Raw genomic sequence first — 19,443 nt, 5'->3', positions numbered from 1 at the left:
ACTAAATAAAACTCACACTGTCGGATTTATCAAACATGCCAGCGCCACTAGGTCTAACCATTTGGATAAAAGGAAAATTATAGGACCTTCTCCTCTACTTCTGCCCACCCCAAACTTTTACCTCATCTCCCTTCATTTAACCTGCCCCTGAAGGTGGGCGCGCGCTAACGCAGGCGATGCCCAGCGGGAAGGAGCCTCCTCCTCCCCCTCCCGCTCCCCCCGCCAGTGCACCCGGCCTTTCCCTGCTTCCTCCCCGTCCACCTTCACACAAACTGCGCCCTAACTTTCGGCGCCTCGGACAGAGGTGCTGACGTGACAGCTACACATTTGATCGGTCTCACACGAATCTGCCCAGGATCGACAACCAAACGCAACCAACCTGGCTGCGCAACTCCTGCGGCTGCCTACCGGCGCCCCTCCCCTCCCAGCTAGGAGGCGGCTCCCCTCCTCCGCCGCCGCTGCGCGGGGCTTCCCCACCGGGCCCTTCCCCGCCGCGACCCAACGGCCTCGGGCGCTGCCGGCCTCGCAGAGGGATCCGCCCCGCCCCGCCGGCTGGCGCATGCGCAGCAGCGCGGGCCGCCGAGCGCTTCTCCAACGGCCGCCGCCGGTAGGTCCGCGCGCGCGCGGCGGGCGCCGCCGCCAACCGCCATGAGCGGCTGCGGCAGGGGCGCCGCGGCCCCCGCCGCCTGGCCCGCAGCGGGCCGGGGGACCGCGTGCCCGGCCCGGGGGAGGGGGGGCAGCGCGGCCCCGCCGCTGGCTGCTATCCCGCGGATAGCGTTTTAAGCCCCGAGGAGCGCGGTCCGGTCCCTCGGAGGTAGCGTATTTGGCCCTGGGGGACCCCGGTAGCCGCCACCGCCGGGTGTCCCCTAACGGGCAGAGTTCCCCCCACGCCGCCGCCTCCACACCCCGAAAGAGAACCTGAGAACGCAGTGAAATCTGTCAGAGTTCCCCCCCAAGCATGCCCTGAGCCAGCCTTTCGGCCTCGGACCAGCAGCAGAAATAAGTAGAATAAAAGAAGCTATGCCTGAAATGATAAAGCAAGCCTTTATGTACAGAAAAATTGCTATTGCAGGCCCTTGTGTGCACCTGCTAGGGAAAAACCTCCTTAGGGCGGAAAAAACAGTAAGTTAACATTTTTTTCTTTAAAGGCATGTTTATTTAGAGCAGCATTGCTTGACAACATTTTTAATCAACGGTAAGCACAAGCATGCACATGTGGCTGCTAGAGAATTATTTTCTGCAAATTCAGTAAAAGCACACAAAGCAATATTCAGAATTCTAGACCATCTTCAACACACATTTGATTCCTGTGCTTTGTTTCTCTATGGACAAGCATATAACTTTCTTGTGAGAACAGGCCTTGAAGCTTCCTGCAGGAATGTTTTTCAGTATTAACCTAGTCCCTTCTGACACCAGGGGAAAGGAGGGGAAAAAATGCAAGTCTAAAACACTTTGAAATACATTCTTAATTATCCTTGCTAAAACCACCTGTCTTCTATCCTGACAACTGTTGTGACACAACTGTGGCTTGCAATAGTTAATGCATTTTAAATGCAATATTTAATACAGCTAAAGAAATTTAGCTGGATTCTCATTAAAAGGGAGCTGATAGGTGCTTAAGATCTGTCAGATCTCTAAATTTGTAATGTGTTTTTAGAGCTCCACAGCTTGAAGCAAAAAAAGGGAAGAAAGGCCAAAGGTTGCTTTTACTTGTTTGGGAACAGTTGAAAGTGGTTTAAGACAAACATTCAGTATACATTGTTCATTAACAGACCAAATTACCCAGATCAAAGCTATGTTGCTATTTCTGTTCATCAGAACACAAGCATTTGACCTAATCTCACTGTGCTGATGTTATTGAAAAGCTGTAGCAGAACCAGTAAGTATGAAGTAGAAACCTTCCAGCCAACTCCAAAAAGAATTCCTCAAAACTGATTTTAACAGCAAAAAAAAAAATGATATTTAATTTACAAAACAGCCTATCTATGGAGATGATGAATTGGAGGCGTTATTTGCGGAAAATGCACATACCAAAGCAGTGGGTCCTATTCACTTTTCCAGGTTAATGTCCAACTAATTGCTCTTTCCCCATAGATATGAATTACTCTCAGTTCATCACCTCTGTGAGTGCAGCAAGAAAAGCATCTCCAATAAGACTTCTAAGTGAGTACACCACTGTTCTTTACAGGATCCCTTGAAGAATAGCATCCTGCCCTCTGGATTTTGCTAAGACATCATGGCTAAATAACAGAGAAGGCTCAAGAGAAAGCCATGCAGTAAGCTGACAAGTATTTGCAAGGCCAGTTTAACTGCCTTGACTTTTGTAAAGTTGAGATGTCAAGCAGGTATAAGGATGAATACAATGAATAGCCTTGCGCCATTGCAGAAACCCATCCAGACTGGAGTAACTGTTTTCACATGCCTGAAAAATCTCTGCTACTGCCTCTGAAGTAGAGCTTTTGGCATAGCTTGCTACTGAATTTACACAGGTTGTTCAGGAACAAGCAACTGCTAATGACTTGAACATCAGTCCCAGCCAAATGTTTCTTTCCACATAGCTTTTCTGTACCCTATTAATATCCATACTATTCCCCACCCCAGACAACATTACTAACACTATCTTATATAATCTGAGTGACCAAAAAGTTCAACTGTCTGCTCGTGTACACAGTTGAAACCTACACAGACCTGACAGAATCAGAGCATGAAACATACTACTAGTTAAACCTTTACCACAGATCAACGTCTTCTCTTGGCAAGGCGTTGGCATTTGCTGTTCTGTTTGAATGCTTCATACAGGTACAACTTAGTCGAGTTTAATTCAGTCTAGGTATTTATGCACTTTTTTCAAGTGATACATTGATAGGTGTTGTAACAGAAACATTAAGTAACTTGGCTTACACAGAAAGACATACATTGAGGATGCAGTTTTGATGACACGGGAAGTCTTTCTACTAGATCAAGTGTCACAGACATGACCTGCATTGCTGAACTGATACGAATTCACTCCCTATGCTCAAGTTTGCTAATAAGTAGTGGAGAATAAACTTAATACCAGGAGGCTTTAAACCAGATGTGATATCACCTGTCCTCTCATATCTAGTATAAAAGCATTAGGCCAGCATGAATGCCATATTGTGAGCTGTTAGACTCAGTGCAAACAAATGCCCTTGCCTGATTAAGCTCCAGTCTGTGCTGCCAGCAGAGCACAGACTGGATCTGAAGGATTATAAAACTGTGACATTAAGGCAAGAGTTGTCAACATTTTCTTCACAGTGCTTTGTTTACACAGTGCTGGTGCCACTAAAGCTGTGCTGCCAGAAATGCTCCCACTCCCTTATGGAAAGGGCTGTCATCATAGATGTTACTAGTTTAGGCCACACCACTGCCACATCAGCTAGAGCAAGGCTGAACATAAAAACAAAACCAATCATTTGAAATATCAGTCTAAACACAGTATCATTAAAATAATAAATTATTGAAGCTTAAAGGTATAAGTTACAGAAAAGTTTGTGCTAATGGAAGAGCAATACAAACAAGGCAAAAACTATTTAAAATTTATTTTTAAACAAGGGGTTTTTTTTCCCCCAAAAGTAATTTTACTAACATCTATTTAGTCAAAGTAGAAAGACAAGTTTAAAATGCTATCATTCTTTTCAATTTATTTCTCTTCAATAAATAGTAAAAAGTGAAAATGGAGCAAACTACCTCTCTGGCTCATTATTATTTACTGAATTAAAGGATGTGACTACCTGTTGCAACAATCAAATTGTAATCAAGGTCTTTCTTTTACTCTAGCTGAACTGATGCAAAAGTCTCCTCCATCACTCATCTCACTGGCTGGAGGTGTACCAAACCCTAGCACTTTCCCATTTAAGAAGGCTACTGTTGCCGTTGAACATGGAACTGCTGTTGAGATTGGGGAAGATTTGATGAAGAGGGCTCTCCAGTACTCCACCTCAGCAGGGTACCTGTCAAGGCAGCTTACACTTCAAGATACCAGCATCAAACGATCATAAAATCCTTTTATTATTATAACTGATCTTTACAAAAAGAGGTTTAAGTTTAGTTTTCCTCTATACTTAGATTTCAGTTTTTAAGCAGAAAGTTCCAAGCAGATGAATAATTTAAAAAAACTAGTATTTTTATCAAGCCAAAGCATTCCCTGGCTGTTAGTATTTCAGAATCCAGACTCCAGGATCACTAAGAAGGATCATTATGTTATGAAATAAGATACTCCTTAAATGAGACTGCATAGTACATCATTTTGACATTGTGGAGTATTCATTTAGCTCTTATTTGGTACAATATATTAAAGAAATTAACACTTACTATTTGTGATAAACTGAGGTATTTATAGTATTGCCATGTTTAATACAAAAAAATTGCATATATCGATGAAGTTAGTTTAGCCCTCTGAACACCCCAACTGACAGTATTGAGTCAGCCCCATGACAGGTGGCAAAAATATTTAGGTACCTATAGATGCACACAGTGGACATAAGATTTTCTCATACTTTAATGAAACACAGCCTAAGTATCCAGTCACTTAGGAACTTCTTACAAAGTCTTACCATCTTTAAGACATACTTTTGGAAAATCTGTTTCCAAATTCCTTATTTACATGCTGCCTATTAGCAGCAAGTGTTGCAAACTGTGTCACCCTACTACATTAAATCTGGAGAGATCACTCCTAGGAGCGGATATTGTTCAGCCTCCATCCCCAGTTCCTTCCTTGGCAAATCATTTCTGCCCAAGCCTTGCTATGATAATTTTCGATGTATTGACGGTAGGTGCTTATCTCTTCTGCTCTTCCATAAGATAAACACTTACCTCATTTTCACCATTTGATAGAGTGGTTATAAAATTAGCATCTATATAGATTTGACAGTTCAAGAAACCAGACTCAGGACTGCCTACTAAGTTTGACTGATTTAGAAGAGCAGCCTAGCCTCAGCCCATACAAGATATTAGATGCACCTTAATTTATGTTTCAGGATTCCAGAACTGTTGTCTTGGCTAAAAAATTTTCAGAGGAATCTACATAATCCCCCCACAGCCAACTACAGCCCTGAGCAAGGACAAATGGAAATGTGCATCACAACTGGCAGCCAGGAAGGCTTATGTAAGGTAAGATCAAAACCTCATGGGTTAAACATTATTTCTTTTGGAGAGCGGCATATTCTTCAGTCAGTTCAGTTATACCCAGCATAAGTGCCACTATATAACAACTTGCAGAGTAGTTTAAACATCTCAGGGTATTATCAATACAAAATAATAGAATTCAATAAAATTGTTGCATCAGTCTCATCTGTCAAGGCTACTTGAATGGGTAAAATAAAAAGCTTATCAGACAATATATCATAAGATAACATTTCTTATTACTTATAGGCCACTAAGTACATTGATGCATTATTGGCTTTACCATAACTCAATTCTAATTATGTTAGACCTCCTTAAAAAATAGCCCTTCTCAGTCCACTGATACTACTGCTTGGCTGATTCTTTCTGTAATTGAAGCACTGTTTCTTTTGTATGATATTAGAGAGCTGTCTTTCCATTTCAAATTGGTATTCTCTAGTTGATTATCTAGCTTCATTTAGCTTCTAAAGCAGAGTTTTAATCCATTCATTGTTTTCCTAGCAGACAGTATAGTTAATTAAATGGTTATGGAAATGCTAATATGTAATCAGGATTTATAATCCCATTAGAATGTCAGAAGTATGAAGCATGTGTACAAGAATGGCACAATCTTTCTAAAATACAGTTTTCTTGCATAGGTGTTTGAAATGCTCATTAACCCTGGGGACAACATCCTTTTGGATGCACCTACATATTCTGGAACACTAGCAGCTGTAAGTATTCTTTAGGAACAGAATGTTGCAAATGTCACATCTGAAGTAAACAGCAAGTTGGTACATGATCTGCAGGTTTATACACATTGTATTTACTACAAAAAGGTATCCAAGAATAGAGTTTTTAGTATTATTCTAATGAAGTTCATAAAGATTAATTCATAGAAGCTTTTAAGTCTAAACACTCTATAAAAGCTGTTGCCAGAACATAAAGCTCCTCTTCTGATTCCTAGTTCATTCTAGGGCTAAGATCACATTTGAGATTGGAAAGAGAAAGCCATCATGACCAAGTTAGGTTTGAAGCAATTTTATAACAGTGGATATTTGAACATGTCATCATATCTGTCTGGAGTATTTTACGGTCCAATTATACTGTACTTCTTATAGCATAACATGGGAAAAGGCCTGAAACATCCATGTGTGAGTTTTAAGATGCAAGTTAGTAAGAACTATACAAAACCAGCAGTGTTTACTTCAGAAAGTTAATTTAGTCTGTCTGTAGTTGAATGTAGACTCAAAATGTGCAATAACTGTAAGAAGAGTTAGGATAGATAATGTACCACTATTTCATTATTTTTTCCACTATGGCAAAAGCTATCTTGATGCTGTTGGCTGTGCTGATTTGAGTACATCTTTCACTAAAGAAAAAGACTTCATGAAGAACTTATTTTCACACTTTTGTTACTGCAGCAACTTGCATTTTTACTTAAAAATGCAGAGCTATGCAGTGCTAATAGAAATTCCACAGAGGGGAGACTGCATGCTTTTTTGTTAATTTTTTCCTATTTCTTTACACATGGCTGTCAACATGTCACTGTAGTAACACCATTTCATTCTCCCTTGTATTCCTGAACATATCTATTGAGAACAGATTCTTTGCCCTTTGTCAGTGAAGAGTAGCTTTAGTTCTGGCAGCTCCACTGAACTAGAGAGTAAATTATTAGAGGAAAAAAAAAAAAAAAAAAAAGAATGCAGTGAACTTGTTCTGTGTTCAGAGCATGAGAAGTCCTGGGGGAGCACAGACCACAAATCCCTGAGATCTCTTTCCAAATGCAAAGCCACATGCTTTCCTACATATGGACAGCAATCCGTCTTTCAGTGACCCGCGTCTTATTTGGCTTAACAGGGCAAATGGAAGGTAGGGGGTTAAGTTGGACAAATACAGCAAATTCAGGCAAACTTTTCCCTGAATCACAAGCAAATTGAGTTTGAGACAGCTATAATAAATTCATTACTCATATATCTAGACTTTTAGAAAGACTTTGCATCACTGAAATTTTACCATGCCAATGACAAAATGCAGATTTTAGAATTACAGGATCATGACAATTTTGTTCCTCCTATCAACAGCTGAGACCTTTGGGTTGTAACATAATTAATGTCCCTAGTGACCAACATGGCATTATTCCAAAAGCTCTGAAGGAAATTCTATCTACTTGGAGCCCAGAAGATGTAAAAAGCCGTAGACACAATATCCCTAAATTCTTGTACACTATTCCAAATGGTTGCAACCCAACTGGAAACTCCCTGACCACAGAGCGCAAGAAGGAGATATACCAGGTACGTAGCTGAGGCCTGATACATCTTGTGTATGGAAATAGGTAAGTCATTTCAGTTGAGGGTACCTAATGTGTGGCCTTTTAGCCTGTTACTTATTCCTCCCAGTACTTGTTTCTAGCGGAACCTCTTTCACGACAACTCTTCAGAGGTAGGCTATGCATTAGATAAATTGTTCTTGCAATAGTAGCCCATTCCTGGCTGCTATCTTTCCCATGAGCTTCAAATTGGGCTTATTGCAAACGTTCTGCACAGCATGAGCACTACATGGAGCAGACCTTTGGTTATAGTACCTACACTACAAGGACAGGTATATGTTTACCCTTATAACTGCTTGATAGCTAAATCTGGGATTTGAAAGCTTCTCTTGATAGGGCCTTGCATGTAGTGAACAAACAATAGGCAAGATCAAAATACGGTCCTGGAAATAGGTTCAGGATATGTGAAGAATTGAATTTGCAGCATCTTTACTGAATCTTATCTTTGTATTCATTTCTTTAGCTTGCAAGAAAATATGATTTCCTTATAATAGAAGACGATCCTTACTACTTTCTTCAGTTTGAAAAGGTAATTTGTTTCTGTGCTTCTTTTCCAGTCCAGAAGAAAACTAGTGTTTGAGCCATGGGTGTCCCTGCATGCTTCTCCTTCATTTCCTGCCAAATTAATTGTAGGCCTAACAGTCATTCCATTTCTCTGCTACTTTCAGTTTTTGTCCCCTTTGAGACATTTTATCACTTCAGTCCTGTTAATCACTATGGTTCAAATTCCTCAAGCATTATGTGGTGAAAAATTTCCTTCATTAGTCAGAAAACAACAAGGACTCTGTCTGCCTCCAGAACAAAACACGCACACCACCGAAGCAGCACTCCAAAGCAGCAGCCTCTTAATGTTCCTTTCAGTCCATTCTCTTCCTCCATTCAGTGCAATACCACAGCTCCTTATCTACCATATCCCATTTCCACCCCTTTGTCTTCTTATGGAGACCCTCAGTGAGCTCTCCCACAGACCACCGGAGGTAGTACTGGATAGGCAGCTTTCCTTCCTCACGTAATTTCCCCCCCCCCCCCCCAAAACAGGTAACAATCTAGTGTTGAGCCATCTTCCCATGTGGATCTAGAGCTGCAAAGTCTGCTAAAGTATCTAACTTTGGGAGTAAAAGCAGGTCTTATAAAGCAATAAAAAATATGAGTAGAAGCTAAAGCTTAATATTTTCCATTTTGAAATGTGAGGTTTTTTTGTGGGAGGAGGCAATAAAAGCTGCTTCACTTATATTATCACTCATTGTACAGTTTTATAAGGGAATGGGAGGGGAGAAGGTATAAAAGAGATAGAATATCTGATAAGGAAAAAACGTTCTGATCCCAATCAGATTCTCAAAAATTAGTCCTATCTTCTGTTTTCTTTAAGACAAAGCTAAAAGCCAATGGGACTCATCTTAAAAATTACAGTATCTTTCTGTATAAGCCATAAAAAAAATCTTGGCAGAGAATGCATTACTTGTCTCTTCTGCTTATAGTGTCATACCAAAACTTGAACTGAGCACATGTGTGCAGAGCAGTGAGTAAAAAGCATCAAAAAAACAAGACCAATTTTGTTGACTTTCATAGAATATTGTCATCACATCCCAGAAAGCTAGTCTAAACAATCATCTGTCAGCAAGTTACTGCATGTCTTCTGAATGTTCATCTGTAAAATATTTACCATCATAAAAAACTCCTTTGTTCAAAAAAATCATGTCTCCATAGTAAAGAAAGTAATTCCATCATAATCCTTATTAGCAACTTGATTTTTTTTTTTTTTTTATTTTTCTTCCAAGCCATGGGCTCCAACTTTCCTTTCAATGGATGTGGATGGCCGAGTTATCAGGACTGACTCTTTCTCTAAAATTCTGTCATCAGGGTAAGGCCAGTTTCAGACTGCTCAGCATTGCCTGTTGTTTCAGGCACAAGACTAATACTACATGCAAAATGATCAGATATGCCATACTTTTTTCAACTAATACCTATGTATTTCTGAAAAATACTTTCAGATCTGCAGTTCTGCTTACTTTTCATGCCATTTCATGGCAGTCATGTAACTCCAGAGTCCACTTCTCTTCTGATACTGATTGTTAATCAACTATCCCCAGACCACCCATTCTTACAGACACCATATAGGCAAAAAGATCAAGATGCTGGACTCCAGCTCTGTTCCTGGAACTTCTAGAAACTTTGCTCCCTTATTACTTCCATTATCTTTTTCTACTTCTTTCTATCTTTTTCCATTCCTGCCGATTCTATTAGGCACTTTGCCATGTAGGAGAAAAATGATGACATCATTCCCCCACAACCTAATCGGAGGGTTATACTGACCTCTTGTCTTCTAGCTTTGGATTTCTTTCAAGTTGTCTCCACCTGCCTGAATAATTAAGCTGGCTGTTTTCTGTTTCACAGAAATTAACACATTACAATAATAAACAAATGCAAGTTAAAAATCAAATAGCTATAAGTAATGTGAATTCTACACTGGCAGCTAGTGGATTGTAGCCCCTTCTCTGAGGGAGTGAAGAGACAACATGATGATAAGTGTGGCTGCACTTTCAGAAGTGACATTGCAAGAAAGGCATGATGCAATTTTATCTTTGTCAAAGACATATGAGCTTACTAGTTCTATTTTTCTTCAAATAAAAACACCAGTCAGAATCTGTGAGTAAAGATAGGTCATAAGCATTGAAGCATGAATAAGACTCTAGTTTATCAGTATAAAATCCATTTATTCTACAGTGCTGAAAGGGAATAAAAACAAGTAAGCCTGTCTTGCCAGCTCTCATCTGCTTTCTCGTAAAGCCTGAGCATCCATAATTTTTTATTATGTGAAAATCTTTTTCTTCCCTTTGATTCATGCAGCCTTTTTGGTTTCAGAGGAAAGCTTACAAATGTGGAATATGTCCTGAAGTCTCAGAACTAAGAAGCAAATATGAAAACATTTTAATTTTTTTTAATGCTAATTTCATGACTTAGAGACTCAGCTCATAAGCTTCATGAGCTTAAATGCAGAAGTGATCCTCATGATACAGAGCTACTAAATGGTTACGTTTTCCCAGTTACAAGTTAAACCATAATTCACATGAAGGATTAGCACACTGTATTTCTGTTGTAATCTTTTCCTCTTTTTCCTAGGTTGAGAATAGGCTTTCTGACAGGTCCAAAGCCTCTTATCGACAGAGTTATTCTACACATACAAGTATCAACAATGCACACCAGTACTTTCACACAGGCAAGTACCAAACTGCCACCTGGATTGTATTTGGAAAAGACAACAGATGCCAAGTCATAGCAAACAATGATGAACAGCTTTTATAGGTGCTCTGCACTTTTCAGCTTTGTTTTTAGTAAGGCACACACATTCTTGATTCTTCCAAAGAAAGAGAAGCCACCATAGAAGTTACAGCTGGAGCTTGAGGGTATCTTAATCCATGGAAAGCACTACTGCTTCAACCAATATGCTATCAACTCTAGGATTTCAAGAATTAAGATTTAAAACAGGTCGCTGAGTTGTATCTCTTGCCAATAGGCTCATTTGAAAAACCTCAGTGTAAAGCACATACTGGAATTACTTGGATTTTTTTCCATTTTTTATTTTACTTGGTAGTTAGGTCAATATTGGCAGCTAATAGGTCATAAAACAATCTTCTAACTAGAGCCCCTTTATAGTCAGCAGTAAGAAAAGGAGATGTTAAGCACATCTGGATATATATCCATGTTCCAGCTCCATTAGTTCATCGCAGAGGCAGCATTAAAGCAGGGAGGCTAATACAGGGAAAGAACATCTCTGAAGTAATGCGTTTTCCTCCCTTTTTCTCCCAGATTCCTATATTTAGCTCTCCATTCTACTCCTTTGCCTCCCCTGCCACCTTCCTAAGACTACCATAGTCCTTGGAGACAGCAGTAACATGGACTATAGTGATCTGTTGCTGCTGCTACCTTTGTTTAGTAAAGGTGTCCAAGAGACCCTGCATGTAGTTTCTTGCCCCTGTGGAACTGAGTAACATACAGGGCTAGATTCCTTTGCTTGATGATTGAGGAAGTGTCCTATTTAAAATACAGTATTAATGGTGTGTTTTACTTCTTTAGATTATGATATCACAGCTTCTTCAGCAATGGGGAGAAAAGGGTTTCTTGGAACATATAGACAGGTAGGATCATGTCATATGCTGAATCCCATCATCTGTCATTTTGCATGCTTTCTGCATTTTGTTACATACAGCAAACATTCTTTGCAGTAAACAGGTCAGAGGAGCTACATCAATTTGAAGTAGATATATGAGTAGTATTAGACCAAATGGATAAGAAAGATCACAAGAAGGGTCAAGGCATGTGAGGTACCACTACAGATTGGCAGTATGCCAGTCCTCTCGCACAGTGACTGCAACTCCCACCTGAAAAGGACCCAAGAGAACGTTGTGATCTACAAGCCAGTGAATGTAGCTTTCATCCTTCATGAAGTGGTAAGGTTAGAGCAAAGAATGTGATCACCAAGCCCATAATCTACTGGGAAGGAGTCAGCATGACTTTCATAAAGAGAAATCTTGCCTCACTAACTTGGCAGGGATTTACCCTCTAACATCCCTAATCCAATGGTTATGCAAGCTGGAGAAATACAAGTAGAAAGAATTACAGAAAGCAACCAGGCTCACCTGCCATCCCTAAACATTGCCTTTATCCATTTGCCGCTCTTGGAGACACAATACCGGGCTAAGATGGAAGATGGACCACTGGTCTGACCCAGCAAGGCATTTCTTCTGTAGTGACCAACATACATTTGTATTTAATTTACTACACTGGAGAAGCATGGTTTCTCTTGAGTATTTATGATTCATTTCAAATGAAGCACTGAAATTACAAGCTTCCCACATTAGTGGGCAGTATGTCATACTCTGTAGAGGCCTTTTACAGTACGCAAAAGTATTAAAAAAATCTTGTATTTGACTGTGACAACCACTTTTATCCCCAACTGCCTGCCTACCTGTTGCCTATACTATGAGCACCATTATTAAAAAAAAAAAAAAAATACCACCACACCCACCACAAAGACACCAGCCCCAGCTTTGATTTGTTTTAGGTATCACAGGATACACAGAAAAAGCAGGAATAGGGATAATTTTGTAGTATCTTTGAGCATTTAGAGAAATATGCACTTAGCCTACCTTATGTTTCTTGCAGGCAGGTATCTATTCTCAAGCCAAAGGGGCTTTCTTCCTATTGAGCATAATGAAAATAGTACTACAGTAGGCCATCTGCAAGCCTTTATAACTTTCTTGACTCCTTTGTCAGGTGACTTACTGATTAGGCTCAACAGGTAACTAAAAACAGGTGATTTCAATGATGAGCAAGGTTGGTTTGTTGGCCCATGCTTCTGAGTAGGAGCTAGTGTATTGTTTGAAGCATTTGCATTCTGGTGAAAGTCCTGCCTCACTAGCACTTATGATTTCATTCCATCATGAAAATAAAAGGACAACAGAAAGGCAAAAAACTCACAAAAGAATTTGTGGCATGGTGAAACTGAGTAAGTGTTTTCCTATTTCATGCAGAATGTAGTAACTCGTACAGGCAGAGTGGTAGACTATATTAGCTTTTAGTGGTGTCAGCATTTGTTTATGAATTATGTAAAATATATACAGAAATAAAAGGTACTCTTTCAGGGAGTGTCAAAAGAAAAGAAAATTTGTAAATGTAAAATTATCCAAACTGTTAAGTATGGTATCTCTATGGAGAAGAGAACACTTTTGCATGAAGTAGACTCATGAAGTTGACCTTAGGCACTTCTCTGGAGTCTACTGCTGCAGATTCACAGCTGTATCAATTTATGTCAACACAAGTAGTCACTGCACAAGATTTGTTCCTGTTGGAACTTGGGTTAGGCTCCTTTCTGCCAATATGACACTGAATTATTTGGAAGTTTTGCTTAAATTGTGAGGGAGATAGATAGGTTCAGAGGTTTAAAACAGAGGAAGTTGTCAGGTAGTCATGACAGGTTTATCAAATGATTTGCTTTTTACCTTGTGAAATATCTTTTCCATGTATACCTATTACACAATTTCAATCCAAATGCACAAATATTGAATACATGCTTTTGCACATGTGTAAGTCCTTCATTTTCTTCTGTATGCCTGTTCTGACTCATATGTACTGCTTGCAGGGCTTGTATCCACTGATATGACAGGCAGAAAGAATATAACATACAGAGTTAATAGTGCACTTTCCATTGCATATGTAAGGCTTAAGAAACAAGTACAAAGGCAGTTCCTCTTTCTGGTTGATCTGTGCTTCATTGGAGACACACTGAAGCATTCAAGACTTACTGGATACATATAAGAAGTTTCATATACACAGTAAACTGTATTGTGCCCATCTAGGATATGCTCTTATTTCCTTTGAATGTTCGCTCTGGTTGTTCAAGTACAAAAGCCTTGTTTCTGTCTTTGGAAACAAAGGGAATATTTAGCGCTATGGGATCGTGACTTTGATTATTTACCTTCAGGGTGGTGGAGTTCTACAGAACCCAGCGGGATGCAATGCTCATGGCTGCTGACAAGTGGTTAAAAGGTCAGTGAGTGCAACACAGCTAATTACTTAGATTTTTTTTCCAGCTATTTATCATCTTCATATTCAAGAAAAATCACTATAAAGTTCATCTCCTGGCTGACATGATAGATAAGCACTATATCATAGCACTAATCAGTGGCATTAAATACTAAGCTTAGGACAAATTATTTAGTGCCACTGTTTTCATGCTTATCTGAAATGGAACAAGGAGACAGCGATGAGAAAAAAGCCCACTACATTACTGTATAAAGCAGTTTTACAAAAGACATATATTTCAGTCCACTATGTTTTGATACTTTTTTTGTTTAAAATCTCTGTCTTTAAAATCTGTCTGAAATAGCCAGATATAGTGGACTTAATTTAAAAAAAGATATAAATGATCTGTGTAATAGCAATGCTAATCATTTTTTTTTGTCAGAAATTAATTTCAAATGTCCCCTTTCATGTTAATTTCGGAGCACTGAAAGAATCTGATCAACAGTTGCTGGTGTATTGCTCCTTTTAGTCAGTCTAACGCGGAAGCAACAATAACTATTCATGAACTGACCACCTACCTGATGGGATATGGGTTCTTGTGCACTACGCAATTTTTAATGTACTTAGTCTTGCTAATTCAAGGTTTTCAGATAAGAAATATTTCCTCTTTTTCTGCATGACTCTAAATGACTAGTGACCTAGGCCCTCTTTGTCTCAATTCCCCAAGTATAAAAAGAATATATCAGCACTGGGCTATCTTAAGGTGGATTGTGAGAATATATTCATATGTAAAAATGCATACTGTAATAATAGGAGCTATGTAAGTATGGAAGATTGACCTTTATTTTGTAGATATGTAGTGGTTAAATATATCAAGAGCTGGAGAAGATGGCAAGCCAAATAAATAGCTTCTTCAAAAAACATGTCTGAAAAGAGATAAGGAATTTTTTCTAGGTAAACAAAAGGTACACATTAAGTCTGCATATATATCTAAGACATAAATCCTTTCCAAGACCTCCCATGCTCCTCCTAACTCCCAGGCTCTTCTTTTCTTTGGGAAAAATACTATAATCATTTTAATTTAAAGGAAAACAAGTACTTCCTACAGTTTTGTGCTTTGCAACATATTGATAGTCAATGCAATACTAGAAGAAACTGCATTAGAAGAATGATTTTGGACTCTTTGGAGAAGATGTTTACTTGATCTGAAAATAATCAACAACTTTAGTTTGTTGTTGGCCATTCTGAAGTTCAGAGCAGTCACTTTCACACTTTCCTGTATTAGTGCAGTAAGCCCAAACGGATTTCATTGGGGTACTTTAAATTCAGCAAGTGGCATCCTGGCTCTGTGGCCATATTCTCTTTGAGTTCATTTGAGCAACAAATCTACCAGATCACTGAATCTATGATGTACTGATTACAGATGGGGTGGAAGTTTCTTTTCTTGATTCCCCTCTTTTCTCTCTCTCCAGGCTTGGCAGAATGGTACCCTCCTGCTGCAGGCATGTTCTTATGGATCAAAATTAAGGGAGTTTCTGACACACAGCAGCTGATCATGGAAAAAGCTTTGCAGAAAGAAGTATGAACTACAGCTTAATGGTTTCTGATGTTAAAATGGAATGAGGGAAAAATGAAACAAATTCACCATATATGTGTGCCCATATACATGAATATACGAAGAGGGAACTTGCTGTGCATAATCACTAAGTCTGCAAGTTTTTGTCAGGCTTTATCATATAGTGTAGTGACTCCTTAATGAAATACTTTCATGTCTGTATTCAAATGCTGATATTTAATCTGCTTGCTTAAGTTTATCCCATTATATATAATACATAGTATAATACATAATGTATATAGTAATATGTATGATTGTATATATATATATATACACACACACAATCAATGAAGGCTGTCCATTGTATCTCTTTAGTACGAGAAATTAAATGTGATTTTATTTCTACAATTTGTAAGAGTCAACACTATGTACAGCAAAAACCATCCGCCTCACAGGTACATTGCGATGATAAGCTGGACCTAACCTGTGGCTTTTACAGACCCCTTTAGTATTATGAAAAGTCTTGCTTCCAGGTTTTTTATTTTTGGCTTCTTTTTTTGAGTAGACAAAACATATTAAACCATATTCTGAAAACAGTGTTTCAGCAGTGAGTCTTCTCAGATTTAATTTACCATTGTATAAAGGAATGCTTATAACAGAATGATTAATCAATTTTTCTTAGGTGTTACTGGTTCCCGGAGGAGCATTCAATATTGATAGTTCAGAGCCTAGTTCTTATGTCAGAGCCTCCTTCTCTCTGTCTTCTCCAGCCCAGATGGATCAAGTAAGTGAGATGAGGGTTTTCTACATTCTTCTGAAGAACAGTTTCTCACATAACAACGCTCCCATATTTTCACTTACTTCTCATTAGGAGTTTTTTTGTTTGTTAGTGTATTTGTTTTGGTAATCTTGGGCAGTTAAGCAGTAATCTTGAAGCAATATTAGCTGCTGCTTAGGCAAGATACTCATATCTGAATGACCTAAAAGGTACCACACTTTTAGGACCACTTAATTTTTTCTGTGTCCCATACTTGTAGATTTTCTCGCACTTAATGATGACAGACATTATTCCAAAATGCTTTACTGAAATCAGAGTAAGTTTTGCTGCTTGCTTTAGCATTATGTACAGTTATAAGAGATACTCTTCCAGAGCTCATTAATTGTATTAAAAATACAGCTCTTTAATTGCATCTGAACTCTGGATAACCTTTGAATATCAAAGTTCTATCTAGCCACAATATGGTTCAAAGCCCATACAAGTTGTTAAAAACAACAAAGTAAAACAGCAAATATCAGCAGAATTTTGCAGTATAAAATACTGAGTTCATCTATGTTTAGGGTGGTTTTAGTAGTTTTACATATTAAATGTATTGCCTCTTTAAGTAATGCTGGAATATGAATGCCAGCCATCTTTGTGTCATTGCAGGCTTTCAAGAGATTGGCTGACCTTATAAAAGAAGCTATATGAAAAGGCTAAATAGACCTCTTTTGGAAATCAAAATCATCTCCAGAAAACATTTATTAACATTTGGATTTCATCAGAACACTTTAAAAGCAAGCACAATACAGTGGACATTTCCATAGATGGTACCAGTGCTTGGATTCCAAACTTAGATAATCAGCATCCAAAAAAAGGTTTGTAGAGAATGTAGGCATGGATATTTTAATGATTACCATATACAACTTTTTGTGACAGTAATACCATACAAAAAAAGACATAGACCACTCTCAAGATGTCAGTGCAAGTATTGCATATTTTAAGGTGTACAAGAACACCACAGTGAGAAATAGCCAACACTGAGGTGTGGTTTCCACAGTGTATTTTTTCCAAAACATCTTCCAAATTGTTTATTTTGAGAGAATCTTAAGTGAATTTCAAAAATTACTTCAAATTTTAACAAGGTTTTTACAAAATCAGTTTAGTCTTTTAAAATTATGTGTGTAGGGAAATCCTATTCTGTTTCACAAATAACATCATTTAGGTGATGTGGAAGTTAACAGTATGCTTTCTGACCTAGTATGAATCACCACATACAGTCATTTTTAAGTGTGAATGGGAAAATATTTTGAATTTAAACAGTGAATGTTTAGAAGTAGCTTTTTTTCACTTTGTGATTTTTTTCATGAAAAAAAGAGTATTACTTTTATACATTAGCTACATTCAAGTAGTTAATGTTATGTATTGATCTCAAGTATTTAATTAAGCTAAGCTAAGAGACGTCTCAGGATCACATTTGGAATCATTTGATTTGACAGGAAGTTGTGGCAAATTTGTTTATATTTATTTGCATTCATTGTTTCAGCTAAAAAATAGAAATGTAAGAGTGAAAGACAGTTTGCTTTAATTTTTTGACAGGACTTTGCATTACTAAATTTATTCCAATTCAAAAACTTTAAAAATACTCAAAAGCAAAATGTTGTTTCCAGTCAAATACATGGTTTCATTTGAATTGATCTTTTGCTCTGTCTTGGACTTTTGTTTTGTTTCCTGTTTTGGCCAGGAAACAGAGAAGCCAGGTACTTAGGAAGCTGCACCTGAGGTCATCTGAGCCATTGTTTCTTAATCCTAAATGCTATATTCCTCCAGCACCTTATGCTGGAATTGTTTTTGTGCGTGTGTCACTTCCCTTTTTGTCCTCCTGCCTTTTTTGGCCTCAGAGTTTGGAGATTTGAGATCAATATTTAGTTTTACTAAAGTTTACTTTAGTTTTACTGATTTTGTCAGATTAAACTGATGTAAGGACGTTAAAAATTTGAACCTGATCCAGCAAAATTAGGCTGTGATCACAAATAAAATTATTTGACCTAAGGTCCCTTGAAATTTGCATGGGATTTGCAGCTTATTTCCTAGTTTTTAAAAGGTTTTCTGATTGCTAGCTTCCATTTCAGTCTGTGAATAATTATTCCGTAGCGATGTTAGAAAATCTCTGGTTTGCAAAGGCATGTCTATGTGCTAGTAGAACTGCTTGCTGCTCTCTTAGTTAAGCATAGACGTCTTTTTGAATGGAAAGCCTAAGTAACCAAACAGGGGACACAGTCGAATGGACAATGACACTATCAGATGTACAAAGCAAGCAAAATGAAAAAAAATAAAGAAATGTTCTGATCTCTAATCCCTTGTTTTTGTCATTAAAGCATTAAATACTTGCCAACAGGCAGAAAGCTTTCAGAGAGTTTTATCCTTTCACATTCTCCAGTGCTCCACATCATATGCAGTGACATAAGTTTGGGTTACTCTTTGGATAGAAGTGCTGTAGTTTTCCACCAGCAGCATGTCTGTGTTTCTCTCCAGTTCTCTCTGTCAGCTGGAGCAGGGCATGGAGGAGGCCAGGCAATCAGGCAGGGCCCCCGACACAGCTGCAACCCTGCAGGGCCTAAACGAGCTGACCGGACCAGGGCTGGTGGCAGCCAGGCCAGGGCAGGAAAGGCTGTGACGCTGCCATGGCCAGGCCGGGCCACCAGTCCTTGAGGTCAGGCCTGGCCAGGCCGCCTGCAGCCCTTTCTCCCACTCCACCCTGGCCCCAGTGGCCTGAGCTGAGGGCACGGTGCTTGGACAGTCTCTCTCAAGTTTTAAGTTCCTTGAAAAAAAAAAACCCACTCATTTTTTTACACTTTTTGATAGTGCTAATGGGGTCCAAACTAGCAGGATCCTCTATACACTGATGCTTAGCAGCTAATTTGTCAGTTTTCAACCTTGTTTCTTAACCGCATGTAGTAATTTTGAAAGCTCAGATTTTGCTGTCATCAGTAAAGCAAAAACATGAATTTTCATTTCCTGTTCAATTTAGAAAAATATTTTATACAACAGAATGAATTGATGTAGCTGTTTAATTAAAATAATATAGTTCTTATGCTTTACAGAGGAATAAATGCAAGTGTTATGCCAGACTGATTTCTGTTCCTGGGCAAATATTGT

General features: G+C 38.7%; 1 protein-coding gene across 2 annotated transcripts; it reads left to right on the top strand.

Moving 5' to 3' along the window:
* Nucleotides 1-491: 491 nt before the first annotated feature.
* Nucleotides 492-18,640, top strand: AADAT (aminoadipate aminotransferase). 2 transcript variants are annotated; one of them, XM_064510964.1, is made up of 14 exons: nucleotides 492-607; nucleotides 2,095-2,163; nucleotides 3,799-3,967; nucleotides 4,998-5,130; nucleotides 5,781-5,855; nucleotides 7,206-7,415; nucleotides 7,914-7,979; nucleotides 9,229-9,311; nucleotides 10,571-10,667; nucleotides 11,525-11,586; nucleotides 13,932-13,996; nucleotides 15,445-15,551; nucleotides 16,210-16,311; nucleotides 16,954-18,640. In XM_064510964.1, exons 2-14 carry the CDS (start codon nucleotides 2,097-2,099, stop codon nucleotides 16,993-16,995), a joined length of 1,278 nt encoding a protein of 425 aa, XP_064367034.1. In that variant the 5' UTR covers nucleotides 492-607; nucleotides 2,095-2,096; the 3' UTR covers nucleotides 16,996-18,640. The 2 variants fall into 2 exon arrangements, with proteins under 2 accessions (XP_064367034.1, XP_025978680.1); XM_026122895.2 differs by lacking the exon at nucleotides 492-607 and adding an exon at nucleotides 1,104-1,122.
* The last annotated feature ends 803 nt before the right edge of the window (nucleotides 18,641-19,443 follow it).

The sequence above is a fragment of the Dromaius novaehollandiae genome, chromosome 4 (assembly GCF_036370855.1).
Source record: "Dromaius novaehollandiae isolate bDroNov1 chromosome 4, bDroNov1.hap1, whole genome shotgun sequence".
NCBI classification, from domain to species: domain Eukaryota; kingdom Metazoa; phylum Chordata; class Aves; order Casuariiformes; family Dromaiidae; genus Dromaius; species Dromaius novaehollandiae.
This window is presented reverse-complemented; position numbering and strand designations above follow the sequence as displayed.